This window comes from Eptesicus fuscus, chromosome 12 (assembly GCF_027574615.1).
Source record: "Eptesicus fuscus isolate TK198812 chromosome 12, DD_ASM_mEF_20220401, whole genome shotgun sequence".
In the NCBI taxonomy this organism is placed as follows: Eukaryota; Metazoa; Chordata; class Mammalia; order Chiroptera; family Vespertilionidae; genus Eptesicus; species Eptesicus fuscus.
This window is the reverse complement of record NC_072484.1, coordinates 41,140,871-41,158,482: the sequence shown is the minus strand read 5'-3', so window position 1 is coordinate 41,158,482 and position 17,612 is coordinate 41,140,871. Positions and strand designations below refer to the sequence as shown.

General features: G+C 47.4%; 1 protein-coding gene across 1 annotated transcript in view; it reads left to right on the top strand.

Annotated features, from left to right (window-relative positions):
• ALPK2 (alpha kinase 2) overlaps positions 1 to 17,612 on the top strand; it is an 84,881-nt gene that overhangs the window by 45,441 nt on the left and 21,828 nt on the right. Inside the window, exons 4-5 of the mRNA XM_054724185.1 lie at positions 10,307 to 13,667; positions 16,363 to 16,510. Coding sequence (XP_054580160.1) covers positions 10,307 to 13,667; positions 16,363 to 16,510 — 3,509 coding nt within the window. The remainder of the gene's footprint in view (positions 1 to 10,306; positions 13,668 to 16,362; positions 16,511 to 17,612) is intronic.

Sequence of the window (17,612 nt, the reverse complement as noted above, 5' to 3'; positions counted from 1 at the left end):
CGCCACCCAGCGACGCCGAGCGGGGCCAGTTGGGGAAGAATGGGCTGTTATAAAGGGTTGACTCATGCCCCCCTCCCCCCAACCATTTATGTCCATCTGGAACCTCATGTGGAACTAGGGTCTTTGCAGCTGTAATTGGTTAAGATGGGGTCATTAGTTAAGATGAGGTGAACAAGACAAAGAAGGATTGCTTCTTCCCTGGGGCTTTCAGAGGGAGCCGGGCCCTGGGACACCTTGATCCCGGCCTTTAGAGCTGAGAGAGTAAAGTGCTGTTCAGAGTTTGTGGTAATTTGTTTCCTCGACCCTAGGAAACTAATGCAGTTGCCAGTGGTGAGTACAGGGAGGGATCAGAAAAAAATGTCTGTTTTTCCGTTTCTGCCTCCAGGGCCTTCTCCCAAAGCAGCTGCAAGGACCCGAGTGGGGCGGCCTGGGGTGAGGTGCAGATGGTGATTAGGTTGTGCTGAGGGACTCAAACAGATGAAAAGAAACAGGCTGTTTTTTGTTGTTGTTGTTGTTTGTTTTTTTAAGCAGGACAATACATTTTAAAGTCTGACTTTATTGAGAGATGAGGTTTCTAAGTTCCTTTCTTATTAGAATTTTATCTGCACAGTCAGAAAGCGGTAGCCTGTGGGGGTGTAGACAAGGGTACCCAACCATCCTGACCTCATCCTGACTTTAGGATTGTGTTAGAAGAAGCCAAAGAAACCATGAGGACAGGAGATCTTTCTCTGCCTCCCTCTTGGGACACAGGGACAAGTCCCCACCCATCTCCCAGTGTAGGCAACTCAGACACCAGCTTCCGAGGAGCAGGGGCAGGGTGCGCAGAACTAAGGGCCCGAGCACTCCCTGAAGGACTATTTGAGTTATTGGACCCGAGGCTCAGTCAGACAGAAAACTTATTCTCTAAGTCCCTGTGATTGGAAGCTCATGAGAAAGACAAGCTCAGTTTCAGAGAAAGAATAGAGAGATTGTGTTAACTCATGCATACCAGAAGTAGTATATGTGAACTTTCAAACCATCACAAGAGTATATATCAGCTCAGCATTTCTATTTACTTTTTGCTTTCCTACCTCAAATCACTGCATTGACTCCCAGATACTTTCTTTTTTTCCTTGGTTCTCAAAGCATTTCCCCAACAACTTCAGCTTCCCAGAAGCTTCTCTGTGAATCATTCTTTTTCCTTCCGTCTATAAGGGGAAAGTTGATTTTGAGGGCTCCATCAAAAGAGGTCCCTGAATTTCCAGTCTCCTCTGCACCATGCTCCTCCCCACTTCCTGCCTTTGATTCCCGCATCTTTCAAGTACAGGTGTTTGAGACTTAACCCTTCAGCTGCACTTTGTGATTGCACAACTCTGGGCCCATGGTCAATGGGACATCGCCACTGTCAGTGCCTGGTGCCCAAGGGTCCAACTATGCTGATGTCTTCTGGGTAGTACATATTGAAAACCTCAATTGTTCATGATGGAAACAAGAGCTGCTTCTCTCTCGGCTCAAAAAAAAACAGATGGCTTCAGTTTAGATCTAAACAAGACCAAGGCCAACCAAGCGTGAACTTATTAGTGATGTAGAAGAGTTACAGTTTAGTAGAAAATACTTGTTAACCAAAGCACAGGGCTGTCGGGCAATTGTTTCAGGTAGGAGGTCAATGTCTCAACAGACAAACTGACAGAGAATCAGATGAGAACCAGACTTGGAAGGGGCAAAGCCTTCCTGTCTATGCTGACACTGGACCAAGAACAGATTGGATGAATATTCACTCCTTTGACCTTTTTTTTTTTGAGCAGCTACTATGTGCCTTGTTCCAAGTTAAACAAGACTAACCCCATCCTTCCTGCCTGGATCTCACTATTCCAAAAACTTTTGTTTCTTCTGCTGAATGAAGCTTCTCTGAATCTCATCGAGTCACTGTTACTGCCTGCTGGTAACTGTACCCGCTTAGACCTGTACGCATTGAGGGGAGAGTTCTGCTTAAGCAGAAGCCAAACCCCGGGACATATAGCTGCCCTCCTCTGTACTAGAAGAGACATATGGCATATCAGGGACTCTTTAAGCCCCAACTCTGTACTTTCTCCTCATTTTTGGTAATGACCATCTGAGACAGGTGACCTGCCTATATTTATGTTTATATTCAGGTTTTCCAAGTGCCGATTGCCATCATTACTGTACACTTTGAAATCATGCTGAATAGGCAAAGTTGTAGTGTAGTAACTGTGACAAGTACTTCCTGTTTCTAAAGTTTACAAGAACTCACTGCGTATAAGGTATTATTGTCAGTGCAGTACGGTAATTGCTACTACCTTGGTTTTGATTTTGCTCACAAATTCTAAAAACAGGTGAAGAGATATATTGATTTGAAAACACTGTCAGAGAACCTGACTAAGATTTCAATTTTTCCTCCCCGTTGTCCAGTCTGAAACTGCAGAGGAGTTTTGAGCTGTGGGAAGTAAACAATACCACGCCACTCATCCCCGCCCTCCCCGTCTCCCTCCCCCTCTCCCCCCCCCACCTCGCTCATCATTCTGTGGACCTGGGGCCCTGATATGGGGATTGGTGGGCTCAAGGGGGTCTGGAGGCCCCTGAAATTATGCATAAAATTGTGTGGCTAAAACAAGATTTCCTGGGGAAAAGAAGTCATAAGGTTCCTCAACCCCCAAATGGTTAGCCAAGTTGGGGGCCAATGGCCACTGGTCCTCTGTTCTATGGCTGTGGTGATTTTATTGACTTGGATTAGGTCTGTGAGGCTCCAGAACTCTATGGGATCAGCTTCAGGGCCCACAGTGCAGTCTACTTACTGCAGAGAGGAGGGAGAAGCAGAGATGAGGGAGTGTTTGTGCTGTTTACATGGCAGCAGGTCATAGAGCACCAAAGCCATGGGAGCCAAGAGATACTCTCCACCCTCTCGCGTTACTGTGCAAGAAACAACCCCAGAGAGATCCGATGACTTATCCAAAGCCACTTTCCACATCACAGCGCATCCAGAACCAAACCCGGGTTTTCCGAGGCCCAACCCTCTTTCTATTCCCGCTCCCCTTTTTCACTCCTCATCCAAGTCCAGTCTCTTTGAGACACAGCAAAAAACCAAAGACTGCTCAGAAATGCCTGGTGGGATTCAAGAAACGTCCCTGGCTTTCCCAACTCCATTTTTCTCACATTTGCATATCTCCCAGTGCAGACATGGAAATCAAGGCTCTCCTGTCCTCTCCCAGATGCAGGAAAATAAAGACACCTGCGGGAAAGGAAGACGGCTGCTTTCCTGACCATGTACTTGGGGGCTTACCACCACATGGCCCTCTCATGTGTGGGAGTAGCTGGTATATTGCTTCCTAACATGACGCAACCCAAAGTCCCAAAGGCTTCCATTTCTATGCCATTTACAGGCATTAACTGCATTGATGTATGTGAGGCACAGAACAGTGCCTGCCATGTGCTAAGACTTCTGTGGGGCTTCATGATTGTTACTGTTGGGGACAGCTCTGCTACTTGCTCACAGCACCTGAGAAAGGCAATGGCCACCCAAAGCTCATGGCCCAGTGCTCTTTCTCTCACAGGTTCCACTGAATGCCCTGAGCCCTGAGCTCTGGGAAAGGAAACCCTGTCCACTCCCAGTAAGAGATCAAACTGGTCTTTTACAAACTCTATGTGTTTCCCAAGAAATCAGGAAAGGATTGTAACAGCAACTGGCTGGAGATTTCTTGTCTCTCAGGAAGAAGTGGAATGAAGATGAGCTGGTCAAATGAGCTGACGGGTTCAGGATCCGGTTTCAGGATTGGGGACTTTAGATGAGTGTCCTTCACTTTATTATGTGTTATTTCAACATTCAAAGCCTTTAAAGCGAAGGTCCTTTCTGGGCAGCCCGGCAACTCCTAAAAATAAACTCAAGTTCCTGAAATGTTTTGGGTTGCTGTGAAGCTTTCTTTGGCTGGGGACCGGGCTGTTTTCATTTCTGCAGGCCCAGGTGGTATGGATTCAATCTATCAAATGACGAATGACATGGGCCCATAGTGAGAGCTCAGCAGAAATTTAGGAAAGGTTAGCCGTGCTCAAAGCTACAGCAGCCCAGGAGGTAGGGGAGTGGGGAAGTTCCCAGGTCAAGATTCCTGGAACCACAGGGGAAAATTGATGATGTGTAGACAACTGTTGAAGGACATGATGCAATTTGCATCTAGTCCAGATAAGGAGGAAAGAAGTTTTAAAAAGTACCAGGATTTAGAAAAGTTGTCCCACAGGAGGACATGTGGAGGTGCTGCTGGCCAGCAGAAGTGAGTGAGGAGCTAAGCGCTTGACCCTCCCAGCCCTGGGGGGCTGTGCTTGCCTTTAGAACCATGGCCTCGGCTTTGATGATCCAATTTCTCACATTTCCCCATTCTCCCTCCCCCACTGGACTCCAAGTTCATCTTGCCTCAGGCCCTTTGGATCCCTTGGCATATTGACCAGCCCTTTGCCCTTAGTGATACTGTCCTTCAAATTAATCCCTACCCTGATTCACCCAGCACCTCCAGAAGGGCTCCAGGGTGAACTTCATAGGCCTTTTCCCTCACCTTCAGCAATATGTTGTCCTCTGGTGTTAATTAGGACTGCTGTTAGCTGCAGTCAACAAAATAACCAACTGATTGTGGCCTCAAATATAAGCACCTTTGTTGTTCACTTCACAAAAAGTCTGGAAGGTCTCAGTATTATTCCAGTGGCTCAAAGACGGCTGCAGGCTCCCAAGTCCTTTCTCTCTGCCCCACAGCCATGGTGTGTTAGCTCTTCAGTCTCGTGCTAGTTGCCTTCTGACTGGGAGCTGACAGCTGCAGCATCAGGCATTGCATCCTCCTTGAAGGAAGAAGACAGGGGGTAGACAAGGTGTTCCCCATATCTGTACCTTACAGAAGCAAAGCAAAGGTTCCCCAGAAGCCCCTTCTTGGACTTCCCCATACATCTCACTGGCCAGAACTGACCCCTTGGCTCCATCTTGCTATGCAGGGGTGTGTGAGAGTGTGGTTTTCCAGTTACTTTAGTTGGAGCCAGCAAGGACAAGGGGCTTGGGGATGTTGTTGAGTTAGTCAACCAACAGCACCTACCACATCTACTGCCCATTCTACTCAATTGAGAAGTTTCCTGAGACTGCACTTGTCAAGAATTGTGATTGATTTATATTTCCCATGTGCATCTTATCTCTTCAGCTGGATTATAAGCTATTTGAGAAGGAAGATCTCATCTCATACCACCTTCTACTGTTAGTGACTCAAATTAGTGGCATGCACTTTTGTTGGCATCCAGGACACTGTCGTTAATGAAGAGGCGTATAACCCTGACTATCACAGGGTGGACAACAGGGCAACACACCTGTTTATGATCCATGGCAGACACACTTAGGAGGCAGAATTTTTGGAAAGGCCAACAAATGAACACAATGTTTGTAGAATGGGAGGAATGTTGAATAGAGGTGGTGTTGCAAAATGCTGTGTGAACAGTGTAAGTTTTCAAGCTTAATGCTGCTTTCAAAACCAGGTTGGGAAGTGTTACTAAATTTGCTTTCCCCTGCTTGTGTTCATTCATATGCTTATTCATTCAGCAAAATTAACCCAGCCCCTGCTATGCTCATGGTTCTGGAAATTCAGAAATGAGTAGCATAATGTTCCAGCCCTTAGAAGCCAACAAATAAACATGTCGTCATGTTGCATGTAATGAGGATGATTATAGTCTCATACCCAGTGTCTCTGACCCTCAGAAGTTCTGAGTTTAAATTAGGGGAGTTCCTGACCTGTTGGTGGGGTTTGTCTTAACTTCTTCTATTAGAAAAGTTGGGTTGGAAAGGGCTTTATGGCCAACAGACTTGACTGTAAATCCTGGTTCTGCCATTGACTGTGGGACCCTGGGCAATTTCTAACCCTGGACATCAGCGACCTCATGTTTCCAATTTACTGCTTCTCAGCCCCAAATGCACCCATCAGCAATGCTCACTGATGGAATTCTGTTACTGTGCCTCTTAAAATAAGCTCGATGTGAAGCATGCTCATCAGAGGGTGCTGGTCGGACACTATAGGAGGAAGGCCATTCCTGTCATTTTCAGCATTGCTGGGAATCAGTGGTATGGGTTTGTGGCCATCCCACAGGTCTGTCCCAGCCATAGAGCCCAGATCATGGTCCATCTGTGACCTTGTTACCTTAGCCTTGTGGTGACCTTCCTGCAGCCCTCTACTCAGAATGGAGAGCTCGGCATGGCCTGCCCACTCTGAAGGCCTCCTGCCTATACCAACATCCAAATTCTCTCTGGAGGCCCCTGCAGGACCGAGGCACAGTTCCCCATGGCCCCAAACACCCAGGACTGTTGCTCCCTCTCTCTATCCCACCGCATGTAGCCCACTCACTCTGAAGGCCTTGGCCTCTCCCCTGCCAGTGACCTGAAGACTGTCTGCTCCCCGCCTGCCCAAGGAAGGATGGTCTAGTGTCCACCCAGCAATTCCAGACCAGCTGTGGCCTGGAGCTTCTCTGCTCTCCGGTGGCCTGCTTGGACCTTCTCCAACTAGGGTTGAGCCCCTTCCACATTGTTCTTCCTTGGTGCTGTCCCTCACCAAGGAAGTCCCATAGGGGTTCCCTATGTCTTATAGTTATTCTTTCATTGCAGTTAACTATCCTTTATATTCAACTGCCCCTATTTAACCAATATGTGGTTTCTGTCTTTTGATTGGACCCTGGCTATGCACCTAAAGAAGAGATGAAAGCATCAATATTTCAGATTTATGTTATCAATTAAATGAGAAAGCCCTTACAAGGTCCAAAGCACACTGCCCTGCTTGTCAGGGTCACTCAGATTTCTTTTTGCCTTGATTTTCACAGAGAACCGAGGGAAAGTACTGTCAGTGAATGTCAGGCCCTTGACAGGATGGTGCTGATGTGCATGTGGTTAGCCCTAGAAGAGGAGTCAGAGGGTCAGAGAGGCCAAAGAGACTGCTTGGGGTCATGCATGCAGTATTGGATGGAACTGAACTCAGGTGGCCAGTCCTCCAAGTCCACACTCTACCCATCATACTAGGCTTCCTGCCAGAGCCCCAAACCCTCCTCCTTTTCACCAGAATGAGTACAATTTTCCTGCATAACAAAACCTCCTGAGGAGAACAGCTGAGCAGCAGGAGAAGCACTTAGAGTCCTTTCAGAGGGACTTAACTAAGAGGGCTCCTCCCAAAGAAAGGTCTGAATTGCTTGAAAGGTGCAGGTCAGTGGTTTCTCTTTCTCTGGAGACAGCCTCTGCATGAGCCCCAAGGAGCTTGTGCTTGGAACTGAAGATGTGAGCCTTGACAGGTAAATACTGGGCTGTTAAAGCTCCACTTTGAGAAAACCCCATTGGTTGGTTCAAATTAAATTTATGGAATTTCCCATTATCGGTGGACCAATGACATGGTTTGTGGCTTGAACATATCTTCCAAAAAGCTAGACGTCTTTGTTATGTTTTCCCTGATGCTTCCCCGGTACTTAGAACAGAGCTTGGTATCCAGTAGGTGCTCAGAAAGTGTTTGCCAAGTGAATGAATTTACACAGTCAAGGATTCCCCATATATTTGTTTATTTTACTTGTGGGACTTCACCAGCCTATTTGGAAATAGGATTTTATTTTAAAAGCAAGAGAGGAGGAGTGAGTGTACCTTAACAGGAACATGACTATTTTGTAAACCCAGGCACAATACCATGGCTACGATGATATACATCAATGACCAGACTCACCCTACTCAAAGCCTACTTGCCCTGTGTTTTAGCCTTTCCAGGTGTCCCTCTCTTCCCCACATCAGGCTGTAACTGCGTTGATATGGTAGCAGGCCGTAACAAGTGGGTAACATCCCAGCAAGTGACATGCTGGCTTTTAACTTGAGCCCTTTGGAAGAATTTGTCCAGGGCCTGGCAGAGAATTCATACATAGCAGCTACTCCATAAATGTCTATTGGCGCTGATGATATCGTGATGATGGCAAGATCTTAAAATAAAGAACGGACATAGGTAGTGGAGATTCAGGCAGGAGAGGAAGGCTAGAGAGAGCATGGCCATCATGGTTTAGATTAGTCAGTGTCCTTGCACATCTCAAATCACGACCAGGAAGCCACCCACATTTTCTGTGCTTATTAGTTCAGTATAGTTGTGTTATAGTTCATTACAAAAAATCTGAACCAAAGTAGCCAACGAAAAGAACATTATTCTATACATGTGTCGCAGATATAGAGATGAGACCATGTACACCTTTAACTCCTTCATACCCTTTAAAAACTTTGCTTCTTATTTCCCAGAGATTATCTTTCTTGTTTTCCCTTTTAATATGATGAGAAAGAAAAAATGGATCTAGAAAAAGAGAAATCCATTTTTTTCTTTTTAGCAACATGAGAATGTGGACTAGTACCTGCCCCTGCATACAGTTGAGTCTCTTTTAAAATAGAGTTGTCCCAAAGTCGGGAATGGAGGAGTCCAAACCTTTCAAATGTTGAGTTTTAATGGGTGAAGTTGGGCAAAGCTGTCTCACCTGGTACAGAGCTCGTTCCCTTCCTCCTTCTTTCAACAAGCGCTTGTAGAGCACCTGCTCGGTGCTAACCGTGTCACCTCGGCTCAGTGCTAACATGTGACACTTGCTCGGTGCTAACGTGTCACATCTGCTTCATGCTAACCCTGTGACAGGCCTTGAATACAACACAGAATGGGACCATCCTGCAGATGGGCATTTTGCCCATATTGTACCCTCAGCACCTGGGATGCTCCCTAGTACACTGGAGCATTAAATAAACACTTGCTGAATCGATGCATATTCATGGAGTTAATAGTCCAAGAAATTATACTCAATTTCTTCAGTTAGCACTTTCATGCCAATAAAACCTGAGTTAAATGAACCTCAGGGTGGCTTTAAGGAGGAAATGAGAGGTGAATCCCTGCTGGCAATAGCGGCGCTGGGGCAGAATGGAAGTAGGTGTGTCACACTGTTAGCCTGTGTCCCACTGGCTGTGTGTAAAGGCAGTGACGGGTCTCACCTGTGTTGGTGGACATACGCCTCAGGACTCTAGAGCCACACGTGCATGGGAACATTGCAGCTCCACTTTGTCCAATGCCAGAGAGACTTCTCCTTCCCTCTTTGAGCCCAGCCATCGGTTCCTACTCATTTGAACGGGGCGGCTGCAGAGCAGGAGTCCTAGGGCAAAGGAGGGACACTTGCTGAAAATTAGTAGCAATCCCATTCTTCTTAGCCTGGCGTAATTTTCATATGCATTGAAATATTCAATGAGCTAAACGTTTCAAGAGACAAGAGTTTAGTCAAAGAATTTGCTGCTTCCTTGAACAATAGCCAATATCACAGAACATTCAAAGAGTACCATGATGGGCCTGGCTGGTGTTGCTCAGTGGTTGAGCGTCACTTATGAACCAAGAGGTCATAGTTGGATTCGGGCACATTCCTGGGTTGTGGGCTCAGTTCCCAGTGTGGGGTGTGCAGGAGGCAGCCGATCAATGATTCTGCTTCATCATTGATGTTTCTATCTCTCTCCCTCTCCCTTCCTCTCTGAAATCAATAAAAAATTTTTTTAAAAAAATAGTACCATAATGGGTTCCCTCCTCACAATGTAAGATATGTTCACTGATTCATTCTTTTTTCTTCCCTGCCTCCCTCCCTCTTTCCCTTCCTCTCTCTTCACAAAAACCTAAGCAGTCCTGGGTACCTATTTCTTGTGAATATGGTTTGCCTGCCACAGGGCATCTGTTTTAAAATGAGGGAGACTTTCCAAGATTTTCCTGGGCAGAAATGATTGGCAGTGCTGATGGCCAATCATAATCTCATTACTTCATTAGAGGTGGGCTCAAAGGATGGGCCTCTCTGTTCTTTAGTAACATCATTAACCGTCATCTCTGGGGACAAAGATTGCTCATTACTACTTTACAAACACTGCATTTCTCATTTGTTATGCTCATGTGAAATTTATCTTTCTGGAAAGGTACACACAAGCTCTTAGGACTTACTTGAACACAATAGTTAACATTCAATTTATTTTCATCTTCTTTTTTCTGAGAGAGAGAAAAAAAAATCATTAACTAATGACTGTCAGGAGGCTTTCTGCTTATGATGGGCAATTTGACCAACGGTCCTCTGGAACATACAGTTGTTTAAATTTGCATTTCTCCAGGAAGGCTCTAATAGCTAGAGCAAGTTTGGGGATTAACATTCAGATTTCAATCACTCCTGCTGCTCCTCGTGTCCATAATTAAAGTCCTCAAGGACTAACACTCCTGTGACTGTGGTTATACCCTATTGTGGGCTCTCCCAGGAACAATTCCATTAATATCACTTTTCATCTTCCTAGGTGCAAACTCAGGAACCAGTCAGGGAGAGACTCTCTCTCAGCCCGATGCCAGCTTTCTCAGAGCCTTCTGGGGAGGAGTCTGCGTTCACTGGGACCACAACAGATGCCTTCCCCAACTTAGGAGGGGCTGATGAGGAAAATGCATCATTGACCCAATACCTGGAGATAGAGAGCTGTACTCAAGGCCCACAGCGTGAAGAAAACCAAGACAGAGAAGTCAACTCACCTGGACGTTCCTGGGAAGACCGAGGGCATGAGTTGAATCTCCCAGAAGCCAATCATGCAACTATGTCCCCCTGTGAGCTGTCAGTGCATCTCCCTCAGGAGGGCAGTGATGGCCCCAGAGAGCCCGAGGCTCTCTCTGTCGCTTCCCCTGCACCTGCAGATATTGCCCCCACCCTGGAAGCTGTGTGCCATGGGCCAGGGGGCAGAGAAGCAGAGTGTTTGATGGAGCGTCTTGAAGCAGGCCACCAAGGCACAGGTGACACCATGGATGCTCCTGCTGGAGCCCCAGTTCATAAATATTCACCTCAAGAAATTTGCTCCATGGACTTAGAGCTGGCAGAGGGTCAAAGCCAAGTACCTGATTCAGGTGTTCCTGATGACAAGACACTGGATGTTGTTCTTCAGACACAAGGTGCTGAGCCTCCACAGTCCACAGACAAAAGCAACAAGGGTAGAGACTCAGTCGTGTTTCCTGCACCTAGGGATGCCCTCGCCTGGGACATTTCACAAAAAGCCAGTGAAGGATCCACAGGGGAACATCTGGCCAAGGTGGAGCATTCCACCTCCACAGGACAGGAGAGGCCGAGCCCCAGCATCTCGGGAGGGCTTGAGGAGAGACAGCCTCTATCTCCTGAGAATTCTTTGGTGCGGTGCAAAGAAGGTGATGAGAGCTCCAGCACCAGTGCCTCGGACGCCACAGACACACCAGCCCATCACAGCTCAATTGTGACATTTTCTCAGGAGAAGCCAACAGCATTAACTGCTACTCCTGAGTGTCTTCAGGTGACCAGGGAGAGTGGGAACACACCAGCTGGTACCATTGCCACCAAAGTCCACTCAGCCAAATACCTCCCTGTTTCCATTGCTGAGAACAGCCATGCAGATGGCCCTGAGGAGAGCTCAGCTCAGGTACCAGATGGCAATATTTTTCAACTGCCTTCCAATGTACCGCAGGGTCATGTTTTAAATGGCTCCGAGTCTCCCGAAGAACTTTGCATGGCTCCCAGTGGATCAGGAGTCCATGTCTGTGCTCCCCCGCCCCCCGAGGGAGATTCCTGCAGCACTTCCCCTCTTCAGATTGGTAACCAGGCTGGAGATAAGAGCCAGACCATGGACAGAGCAGACCATAGGAGCCTTGGAGAGAATTTCCAAGAAAAGGGAAGTGAAACAACACAGAGGATTCAGCGGGAGAGCCTGACCCACCAGGGTTCCCTTTCTGAAGATAATTTCCAAGAAAGTTGGCCTATGACATCTGCTGCACACGGGGAAACAGACCTGCTGCCCTTGGACCAGTCATCAGCAAACTCCACGGAGGAAAGAAGGCAGAGCTCAGGCCTGGGGACTAGTGTGTCTGTGGTGGCCAAAGCAGCTGTGGAAGATGACAGTCAGGCTGTGAGTAGTGCTCCGCCTCTCTCTCAGAGCCCCCTGGAGGGGTCTACAGAGAGTGGACCAGCACATTGGGAAGCAGGCAATAAGCCCAAGACTATGACTCTAGAGGCTTCTGTCTCCGAGGTCTGGCCACCAAGACAACCGACAGCTTCTGAGTGCGAGGAGTCAGAAGCCGGTGCCAAGACTCCTGCCGGGGTCTGGGCTGTGGCTGCCGTGCTAAAGGCAGGTGCTGCTGGGCCTGAGCTGGACCCCTCTGAACCCGCAGCATCGGCCGCCGGTCCCCAGGCTGAGGCTGGCTCAGCCCTGGCTAAGGACAGAGAGGTCTACGAAGGTAGAAAACCAGCCAGGCGTGCACACTGGAGCTGTCTTTCTTCCCAGTACTTGCGCCAACCCCGGTTCCTGGAGTCGTCTGTGGACCCTGTAGATGACGGTGTCACAGGTTGGCCATCAGAGGCTTCCAAAACGGGACGGCAGGAAACTGTTAGCAATGTGAGTCCAAGTCAAGAGGAAAACCAAAACCAAGTCGGTGTGGACCACCCTGCCTTCTTTAAACAGTTTCTGCCCCGCCCTGAAATCCTCGAGTCCTCAGTAGATCCCATCGATGAGCTGAGTGTGGTGGAGTGGGCCAGGTTGGAAATCCAGGGGCCGTCTGGCTCCACCCTGGGGGTTGTCAGAGAGGAGAGTCAATTGGATGCTGGGAGCTTGGGCCAGAGAGTGGAAGTCCAACCCATCAGCTCTCCAGGCCCATGCCCCCAGCAAAGTGGGGAAACCATTCCAAGCGAAAACAGCACCAATAGAAGCCAAGAAGCCAGTGAGAGAGGGGAGGCTGAACCCAGTCAGCATGACAAAGCCAAAGGCGAAGTCCAGCCTGCCGTTTTGCAAGTCCCGCGTCTTGATGAAGGTGGGGTGGCAGTTCCAGGGGGACTCAGCGGAAGCCAGGCACAAGAAGGCCGCGAGAGGAGCACTGGGGAGGCCGAGCAAAGTAAAAAGGACGCGGCAGGTGCTGCTTCCCCCACGTTACCTCTTCCCAGTGCTCTTGCAGTCCTGACGCAGGCTTCTGTTGGAGCTGACACAGACAACGCCGCAGGTCAAATTCACGATGTCCCTGAGAACCATTTAGTGGAGCCCAGACACCATCCACAAGCATTTTCTGACTCGAAGGAGAGGGGAGAGAGAGAGAGTGAGTGTGGGAAACATTCGCCCTCTCCCGGTGGTCTTACTCAGCTGCCTTTTACTTCATCCCCTGAAGGAAACATCACAGACCTTTCAATAAGCCACAGAATTGAGGAACCTGAAATAGAGGCACCCCAAAGTGGAGAAACCAAACCCACAAGGGCATCCAGCTCACCAGCAGTGACTTTGGCCTTGGTTTCGGGAGAACGTGTGTCAGAGACAGCTCCTAAGACACTGCAGGACCCATGGCACCTGGGCCCCACCCCGGGCCGTGGGAGAAAGTCAGGGGAGGGGAGGCCCCGTCGCATGGCAGCCCAGATGGGAAGGTCCCCAGTACCTGCTTGGGAGGAAGCCAAGAAGAAGCAAGAAATCACAGGTAGTGGACATTTAACTGAGGGAGTGAAGAAGAAAATTCTGTCCAAGGTGGCTGCCCTGAGGCTGAGATTGGAGGAAAGGGAAAACACCAGAAAGAACGGGAGCTTTCCTAAAAAGATTCCTAAACTCGACACGTCGGGATCATGCACGGATGAGAACGAAGACCCAAAAAAGCCACCTTGCAAAAGGGAAGGGAAAGGTGAGGCTCCATTGCTCTCTATCCCTGTTAAAGTTTGGGTTTGCTGGCCCGATGTCAGATTCCTGGGTCCTCCTGAGTCCTTGGTAGTTCAGGTGAAGCATTGACCCCATGGCTGTGACCAAATGGCTCGGCCTATAGACCCAGGTTCTCAACCTTGAGTGGCCCAGAATGACCTGCAGGGCTTGTTAAATTCGGTGCTGGGCCTCACCCCAGGGTTTCCAATTCCACGCATGGGCTCGAGAAATTGCATTTCTAACAGGTTCCCGGGGATCTGTGGGGAGAGCCTCGCCTCTAGGTGCCTGTAGGTATGCTTAATGGAGGGAGTGCGATGAGAATGCCCTTTTGGTTAATTACCCGTTAAAACCTATTTGTAAAAGATAAGCAGACACATGAATCAGTATAGCTCATTAGTTTAATTAAATAGACCACATGCTGAGCAGGATTTCCAGAAATAAACATTTAGGTACAATTTGGGAGTCTCTTCTTTCATCATTGATTTGCATTAAAAATGGCTTCATTGAACATTGGGTTTCCTTCCAAATTTGAGTCTAAAAAATTTCTTTCCAACTCACTCTTCGCTTTCTGAGTCTAAAGGCCTAGGGGTATGTGTTCCAGGTTTCAGACCCCTGGAGGCTCAGAGCCCTTGTAACTGCTGTGACTTCTGCGTGGCCTGGGGAATCACTTTAACCCCACATTTCACCCTATATCCCGACTTTTAGCCTCTTTTACATCAGAACTCTTCTTTCCCTTGCCGTGCAACCTGTTCACGAAGTCAGAAGAGGAGATATTGCAGCAGGCGAGGGGTTCCCCTCTTTCCCTGCTGAGTCCTCAGGCTTCTAGGCGATGCTTGTCATTCTCCATCCACATCCATGGGCCCTCGGCCCTGTTTCAGAGAGAATTAAATATAAAACTATCTTCTGAAGAGTTTGGAGGGATCCATCCAGGTTGCTAGTATATGTGTTTTTAAGCACATTTTAAGAGAATGAAGCAATGTTTTCAAAGATCTCTAAAGTGGTTTACCCCAGACGGAAACAATCTATTTGGAATGCTTGTCCATGGTTATTTAAGTTACCCACAGGGAAAAGGACTTTCTAGTAACCACACGCTGTTGGGGACTTTGATCTCTCTCAGCTGCCACCAGCCTCCCCGAGCTCAAAGGGCGGCAAAGATGGGGTACAGCATTTGGGGAGGGGTGGTGCTCTCCCTCCCTGACCTGGTGAGGTAGACTTGGGGGTGGGGGGTGACTCGGATGATTCTGAAAGAAATTAAACAAACTGAGTAACCTTTTTACTTTGGACATCTCCTCTCCCAGGCCTCCTCTTAGCTGCTGCCACACAGACAGGGCTCCTTTCCAAGCCCCGAGGCCTCTTGTCCAAGCCAGCTTTCATCTCTCAAAGACCCTCATGTAATCCCACTGCTCATTTTATGCCCTTTCCTCTGTCCCCTAATTTTCTCTGCGTTCAGAATTTACAGCAGGTGGTGGAGGGGTTGGCAACTTAGGAACCTCTAGGTCTCCACAGATCACCCGTGAAAACTGCCATGGTGTTGGAAGGGCCCTTGAGGAAGTGTGTCCCAGATGAGGTGGGCTTGGTCAGGACTCTGGACCAAGAGTTTGAGGCTGTGTGCCTGAACACCCAGCACAGCCTGTAAATATGAAACAGCCTGCAACTATGCCCCCCTCTGTGTCTGTTATCCGAGTGTCTGTTGGCATCAAGGAGAGATGGGAGGCACCCTTAATGCATAGACTATTTCACAGCAGTAGAATTTGTAGGAACAGAGCAAACAGCAACAGTATTGATGACTTTCATCTTGGCTGTGGATTATATATTTTATATTACAAAGCTGCGGAGTTATGGAACTTGGTCTCCAACCAACAGACACCACATTTCCAGCAACCCCACTGCTTGCCAAATGATTGCCACCACCTGGCTGGGTCTTCTATATTTGTCTTCTTGGTTATGCTGCCTCCCAGTGGCTGCCCTGAGTAATTACACATTTGCCCGGCTTGTGGAGATCTCATTCCTGATTTAAAAAGGCGATATTCAATGGTCTCCTCTCAACTCTGGGAATCATTTCCTTATTGCTCCTATTTCATTCACATCAGACATAACAGCTATCTTCAGCAAAGGCAACGGTAATTAGAGGAATGATGAACGCGTTACTTTTCAGCAAATAGCTATTGTTGAGTTGCCTTTCCATCTGAGGGCTTAACCACAATTATTGGGATAATTCAAATTTTATTTTACTCCCTAATCCCCAGTTCTGATTTTAACGTGGACCATCCAGTAAGCATCTTTATTTGAACAAGGTCCTATAGACTAGGTATCTGAAATCCTCCTCCTCCCTCCTCCCTACCCTCCTTCACGCACCCCCCGCCCCCCGCCCCGCTACCCGTCTTTGGGAAAAAAAATTGCCTCTCAAGTTATATTTCACATCTGTGCATTACAGACCTGACTCAAGGACCATTAAGTAGTGAAAAGTAATTAGACTGATTTATGCATTTTCTTAGTGTTTAGGCAAGCCACATCTCTCAGACACTGTTTTCTCATCCATAAATTGAGGGTCATGCCTATTATCCTTGTCTCTGGAGATTGTTGTGAGAATTAAGTGAGATGAGATGAGAAAGTCTTTTGCCCACTGTAAAGCTTTTTGCAACTGTTATAAGAACGCTGACCTGCTGATCTCTCATTTCTAGCTCCAGTATTACTGAAAAAGATCCAAGCTGAGATGTTTCCTGACCACTCTGGAAACCTAAGATTAAGCTGCCAGTTTGCAGAAATTCATGAAGATTCTACCATCTGGTGGACAAAAGATTCAAAGTCAATTGCCCAAGTGCAGAGAAGGTGCGGTATTTGCTCCTGGATACTTTCCATAGTTGTTGCTTTTATCACAACATCGTTCCAAAATACAATAATAATATAATAAAATAATACATTATAGGAAGTAAAAGGGGAACTTGGAGTAGAAATTCCACATCTAAAGTATCCAAGAAATGTAAGTAATGGAGGACAGGTGTCTGGACAGGGAAATGGTGGGGGGTTCTTGCCCTGGCTCTACCCCCATTGAGTTCCATGGCCTTAGGAAATCATGAAACCTTTCATTACGTTTAAAAATGTAACTTAAAAATTTTTAATTAAAATTTTAAATTCTAGTTTTTAGAATCATTACATTTAGGAAACCACGTCAAATTATCTCCTAGTCTAAGGCTCTGTGATCCCAGGATTTAAGAGCTGTCTTCTGTATGTCTGTGAATTCTGCTGTTTTCTGTTTCACAAATTCCCATTAACCTGACAAAGGTCAAACAAAGTGAAGAAGGTGAAGCAAACGGAAAAGACAGTCCATGCAGTTGCAGAAAAGTAGCTGCGCTTGAGGGGTCTTTGCTGTTTATAAGTGGCTCATGGCTGAGAGCTCTTTCAAATAGTGTACTCCCCTAGTGAATGCCTTCCATCCTTCCATCCTTCCATCCTCCATCCATCCATCCATCCAGCCAGCCATCCATCCAACTACCCATCCACCAGCCACCATTAGACTGTTCTGAAGATTACATGAAACAGACCTTTAAGTGATTAGCACAATACCTGGTACATACCAAGTGCTCAATACACATTAGCTATTATCTTCCTCCTCACCATCTTCACGAGTTTTTCTTCTCCCTTAACTATATCGGGTTTATATTTGGGTTTAAAGTTTGCAGGTTTCCTTCAAGCACAAGTCATATGGATTAGTAACGGAACTGAGGTGAATTCTGATCTGAAGTTCGGATGAGCTCCCAGAATTCAGAATTCTTGTTCTTTGCTTTATTAATAACAGTGCACCCTCCCAAATGTTTCTGTGCATTAATATTGCATATGGGAGTGAGAGTGTTAAACCAAAGTTGTACTGATCATCCCCTACAGGTGAATAAATGATTTAAATGGTGCATCACGGTCTTGTCCTTTTCAGCCA